At 61.2% G+C, this 5,931-nt stretch overlaps 1 protein-coding gene across 1 annotated transcript; it reads right to left on the bottom strand.

Annotated features, from left to right (window-relative positions):
* Nucleotides 1-1,302: 1,302 nt before the first annotated feature.
* On the bottom strand, nt 1,303-2,265 carry FOXB1 (forkhead box B1). The gene has a single exon (XM_042824597.1). The coding sequence runs from the start codon at nt 2,263-2,265 to the stop codon at nt 1,303-1,305; it is 963 nt and encodes a 320-aa protein (XP_042680531.1).
* Nucleotides 2,266-5,931: the final 3,666 nt, after the last annotated feature.

Below are 5,931 nucleotides of genomic sequence, written 5' to 3'. Positions count from 1 at the left end.
AAACTCTTCAAAAAGACAAATAAGCTGTGTCTGCATTTACATATTTTAATGAGAAAATATTATTTGGACGACTAGGTTCATAATTTAACGTAGACACTTTTTTTTTTTTTAACCTTTGTTTTAAAACACACATGCTGGGAATGAGAACACCGATATTTCAAATGCCATGCTCATTCTGTACAGGAAGAAAAGAGTTAAAAAGAAATTTCTTTGCAGTATCAATAGACACTAATGCTGTTCGTAGAGGTTTGCTTTTTCTTTTTCCTTAACTTAAGCAGTTCACGACAGAACAACAGTTCGGTTTCCAGCAAACTACCTAAAAACTAGAAAATGTTTCAAACAAAAGTGCGTTTTACACATTTATAACCATTCCTATTCACAACCATGTACAGCTTCCCCAGCCCCTGCCTGCGCCGTGCCGTACCCGGGGCACAGCTCCGCCGGCGCCGAGCCTGCGAAGGGCCGGTTTGGTTCGTTTGTGAGCCGTGAAATAGCTACAGAATTAAAAAAATAAAGAAACCCCGAACCTCCGTCTGAATCGGAAGTTATCAGACAAATCAACTTCGATTTCTCTTCCACCGGAAAACTACGGTCAACATCCACTTTACAACATGTACTGCGAGGGGGACCTCGTGTGATGTACAGTACAGATACGAGCCCGCTATTTACAGGGAAACACGCGCTTTGTAAACAGTGCGGGCGCGGGGGCGGAGCGGCTGCTTCCCCGCAGCACCGGGCCCCGCTCCCGACGCCCCGCTCTCCGCTCCCGGGCCGCCCGCCGCCGCCTCCGCCCCGCGGCGCTCCGGTTCTTCTCGGGCGGCTCCGCCGTGTCCCCGCACCCCGCCCGGCGCGGCTCCGACCCCGCCGCCTGAGCCGCGCGCCCGCACTCGCACCGCGCGGAGGGAACGGGCGCGTTCCGGGCTTCCGGAATCGGAGCGTTTGCCGCTCGGAGACCGGCGACGCCGCCGCTTTCGTGCGGTGAGACTGCGACCGTTTTGTGCCGTTTATGGTTTTAAAGGTCGGTCCTAGGTAACACCCTGCTTTTCCCCAGACAAAGGAAAAGAAAGAGGCGAGGCTCGTCCGGTGCCCGGCACGGCGAGGGTATCCGGAGCGCTTCGGGGCGCGGCGGGTGGGAGGGCGGGGGGCTCCGCTCCGCTTTACCTCCGAGGAGCGGATAAACAAAGTTAAGGAGCGGCGAGGGCGAGACGGGGAGCGCGGCGGGGCGGCTCTGCGCCGTGCGCTCGGCCGACAGCGGAGAGCGGGGAGGGAGGTGCGGCGGGACGGAGCGGAGGGACCGTGGGGTCAGTGCACCGCCACCGAGTGCAGAGCGGGCGCCGGGCTCGTCAGAGTCTCGCTGGGGGTGGCCGGGCTGCTCTGGCTGGTGGCCGTCTGCGAGGACGTGGGGCTGAGAGAGGGCGGCGAGTTCGAGAGGATGGTGGGGATGGGCGCGGGCAGCGCGGGGAGGGCCGGCACGGCGGCGGGGGTCGGCTTGATGGGCACAGGGATGGCCGGCAAAGTTTGCCCGCCGTGGCACAACGGCTTGATGGGCACGCCGTAGGCGCCGTACTCGCCGCCGGCCATGGAGATGGGGGTGGCCGTGTCGATCACGCCGGAGCCGTACACGTGGGGCCAGCCCGTGCCGATGGAGCTGCCCACCGTGGTGAGCTGGTTGGGGAGCGGGTAGGCGGCCGGCACGGGCTGCATGGTGGAGAAGGCGAGCCCGCCGGGCATCTTGTATTCTCGGGCGATTATGTTCTCGATGGCGAAGGGGTGCTTGAAGCTGGACGGCTGCGACACGCCGAGATTGTAGGTGGACATCTGGGGCAGGTGCGTGCCCGTGGCCGCCAGCGCGCTGAGACGCAGCTTTGCCTGCTGCTGCAGGTACTGCGCCGCGTCGGCCGGCTTGCTGGGAGCCAGGTGCTCCGACTTCAGCACTTTGAAGCGCTTGCGTCGCCGCAGGAAGCTGCCGTTCTCAAACATGTCCCCGCAGCTGGGATGCAGCGCCCAGAAGCTGCCCTTGCCCGGCTGGTCGGGCCGGCGCGGGATCTTGATGAAGCAGTCGTTGAAGGAGAGGTTGTGCCGCAGGGAGTTCTGCCAGCGCTGCGTGTTCTCCCGATAGTAGGGGAAGCGGTCCATGATGAACTTGTAGATCTCGCTCAGGGGCAGCATCTTCTCGGGAGAGCTCTGGATCGCCATGGCGGTCAGGGAGATGTAGGAGTAGGGGGGCTTCTGGTCGCTGTAAGTGTTTCTGCCCGGGCGAGGCATCTTCGCTTGGGGACCCGCGGAGATCTGCGGAAGGGCAGCGACAGGGATGGGGGGCGGGGGGGGGGGCGGAGGGGTGAGTCCGAGAGGCTGGGAAGAGCGGGCACGGGGCGCGGGGACCGCGGCCCTCGGGGCGATGCGGGCGGGGGGATCAGCCCAGAGCCGCGCGGCGCCGGCGGGGGCTGGCGGAGAGCAGCGCAGCGCCCTGCTCCCCGCTCCGGCCTTCCCGCTCCGGCCCCGAGCCCGCCCGGCTTCTGCGGCGGCCGCTGTGCGTTCCAGCCTCTGCCGGGGGACTGGACTTCCTCCCGCTCGCTCGCGTCCCCTCCTCTCCCCTCGTCTCCCGTCCCCCCGCCCCGGCAGCCCCGAGCGTGCCCACCTTAAAGTTGCTGGAAGTTGACAGTCCGCATCCGGGACGCTGCCGGGAGTCGGGGCTGCTCCCCAGGGCGGTGCCGCGGCGCCTTTCTCGCCCCCCTGCCCGACCGCTCCGCTCCTCTGTAGTCCCGGCTCGCTTCGGGGAATCCTTTTGCGTAGCCTTCCCTTCTCCTCCGCGGGCTGAATCAGCTCCTTTTACACTGGCGGCAGCTGGGTTGCGGCAGCGGCTCGCCCGCTTCTCTGCAGCCGCGGTGAGCTAAGTAGTTGCCTCCATGTCCTTCCTCCAAGCATCTGATAGTTTTATGTGGTGACATGAGCAGAAAAGACCCCTGTAGAGGCGCTTCATTAATGTGCCACTTCTTCGCTATCATATGACAATCGCCTTGGGAGGAGGGGGAGGGCGGCGGGAGGAGGGGGTTGGAGAGAAAGGCATAATCTGGTTTCATTTACACCTATTTACATGGACACCTTGGGCCAATGGGAATCATTTCCATTTGAAGACGAGGCGAGGGGTGAAAAGGCTCCGCCAGCGGAATTGCGGTGTGATGGTCCTCAGTAGCTGGGGGGTGGGGAGGGGAGGTACGCGCCAACCTTTCTGTGGACTTTGCAGGAAGCTCGGTCCGCAATTCACACTTACAAATGGAGCTGCTGAGCGGTGCGATGTTTGACATGGAAATCGCTTGGCGGTGGTATTCTGTTTGTTCTGCATTGTTATCTGATTTGTGCTGTTGGCTAACGAAGGCGAGGCTTTCTGCCCGGAACGAGGGACTTTCCCTCGCCGAGCCCAGGCGGGCTCTGCCCCGTTCCGGGGGCTTCGTGCGGGGCAGAGGAGGCGGGGGATCCCCCCGCGCCCGGCCCGGGGAGGTGCCTCCCCCAGCCGGCCCACCGGCTCCCAGCTCGCGAACCTGTTGGTGCTCGGCCCACGGGGGTGCGGGGCGCAGTGGGGTCCCCGCACCCCGCCGGTCTCTGCCCGGGAGCTCCGCGCCTCTGCTCCGTGCGGGCACCCCGGGCAGCCCCCGCGGTGCGGGATGGTGCGGGGAGCTGCGTGCCGTCATCCCGCGGCGGGAGCGAGGGGGCTGCGAGCCCCGGGAGGGAGATGCTTTGCGGTGAATGCACATCCACTCCATTACCAGCGTTTTCGGAGTCGGTCAATAAATCACCAAAACGTAACTTAAACACGATGAATTTAGGAGATTAAACAATTTCATTAATATTGAAATGGCCGCTGAGGCTGAGAGCGGCCGCTTGAAATGCAAGCGCACGTTTTTCAATATTAACAGAAGTACTTGAAGAAAAGAATAATGTCACCTTCTTAATTCAGCAAAAATAACGGGGGGAGGAGGGGTGGGAAGAAGGGCAGGGGAGGTGTGAGCGCCAGCACTCAGCTCCTCGCCCTGCAGTGGGGCCGGGCCGGGCCGGGGGCTGCGGTCGGGCTCCGTCATCCCAACTCGCCACCCTCGAGCCCGGCCGATCCCTAGCTCGCGGTGCAGGACGTCGTTTAGGGAGTAATGGGCAAATAATCGCGTTTTTAAGAAAGCGAGAAGCCGAGCATAGAGGGGACACCTTCCGCACGGCCCCGCACAGAGGGCTTGGGGCTGCCCCGCCGCGGGGTGCGGCGGGGGGCTGGGGGGAAGAAAGGGGGAGGTAGCGCTGTGCGGCCGGCGCAGATTCCTCCCGACGTGCCCTAGCACGGGGCAGGAGGCCGTGCCATAGAACGGAGAGTCCAAAATCCGCGGCTCCGCAGGGCCCCGCCGCCCCCAGCCCCGCGCTTCCACATCCCGGGCCGAGCTGATGTTTCAGCCACAGATCGCTCCCGAGGTGTCAAACAGAGAGCTCGCAAGTAGCGCGAGAGTAAATAAAATTCGCAGGTTGACAAATTCTTTTCTTATTGTTGTTGCCGGTGCCTTTTATTTTCGAAGGAGGGAATAAAAAAAAAAAAAAAAAAACAACGCTGGCTCAAATGGGAGCCCGCAAGCTGTAAAGTTAAAGAAAAGTCGACTTCCGTTGTCATTTGCTGCTCCGAGTGCAAATGAGGTACGGCCGGGAGCGGCACGACCGCTTTCCCAATGCGAAGGAATGTGTGCGATGGATGTGGGCACGGAGGGTCGGCGCGCAGAGCCGCTAACCGCCACCCGGAGCGCAACAAATGTCGGAGTCGCGCAGTGCGGGACTTCAGCGGAACTCGAAGCGTTCGCCTTTCCCTTTGAAAACCGAAGACAGGGAGGGGGGAAAGGGGCAAGTGTGGGTGCGAGGAAAGCGAAGCCAAGTCCGTTATGCGGAACACCAAAACAAATCGACGTATTTCTGTAGCCTAATCAGACCGGCAGCTCAGGGGAAGCTTTGGGAAAACCGTATAAAATACGCGTAAGTCAATTACGTCGGCGTGCAAAGCCGGCGGAAAGGTATTTCGTGCAGCAGCCGCTCAGCCCCGAACGGAGCCCACGCGGACACCTTCCCGCACGGAGGGCTCGCGGCAGCCCCTTTCCCACAAGCGGGACCACACACGGTTACCGATTTGGTAATAATTTATGCTAATTTTCCTCCATAAATCCACAATTCGCTTCAGTGGCAAGCGGGGCTGTTGGGAGAGGAAAAGGGGACAGCGAAGTGACAAATACAATATTGGTTTTGAATCCTGTGGCTGCGGGCAGGTGCGGTGCTCGGCGGAGGGGAGGGGTGGGAGCGGGGCTGGGGGGAGCCGAGAACTTTTCCGAGGATAAAAAAAGAAAAAAAGAAATCCACTCTGTGTGAGAGAATGGCTCACACAACCTTGTTAATATTTACAAACCGGTCGGGAGAAAGAGAGGGGAGGGGGAAGCACCAGCTTCTTAGGGTTTCCTAGGCTGCGGAACACAATGCCAGGCTCCGAGCAAGCTTTCCTCGTTTTGGAAAGTCAACTGCAGAACTGCGGGCTGAGGCTGCGCTTCGGCTAAGCCTCGACGGCTTTTCTGTGGGCTACTTTTTTTTTTTTTTTTTTTTTAATGGTTCTGCTACGTGCCGCCCGGGGGGCCAGGAGGGAGCGGAACGAAGGGCGCGGGGCTGTGCCGCTGCTCCTCCCGCTTCGGCTCCCGGGGAGGCGGCCCGGAGCGCTGCGGCCGCGCTGGGAACTGCGGCCGAGTGAGCGCGGCGGGGCTTTGTCCCCCCGCACATTCTTTACCAAATCTGCCACTTTGGCGTGAAACTACTTAGCGCCCTTTCAAAAGGATTTTGTTCCTTTCGCATTCAGCGCTAAACAAACTCCCCCCGCTTGTCAGCGCTGAGCCGAGAGCGGCTCCCCGAACCCACGTCCGAGCCGCC

This window comes from Centrocercus urophasianus, unplaced genomic scaffold (genome assembly GCF_019232065.1).
Source record: "Centrocercus urophasianus isolate 14NV4802_14NV808 unplaced genomic scaffold, USGS_Curo_1.0 seq_23, whole genome shotgun sequence".
Taxonomy (NCBI): domain Eukaryota; kingdom Metazoa; phylum Chordata; class Aves; order Galliformes; family Phasianidae; genus Centrocercus; species Centrocercus urophasianus.
This window is presented reverse-complemented; position numbering and strand designations above follow the sequence as displayed.

Bases quoted from the DNA above. Each gene is read 5' to 3' on its own strand.
- FOXB1 (XM_042824597.1), bottom strand. From the start codon at position 2,265: ATGCCTCGCCCGGGCAGAAACACTTACAGCGACCAGAAGCCCCCCTAC.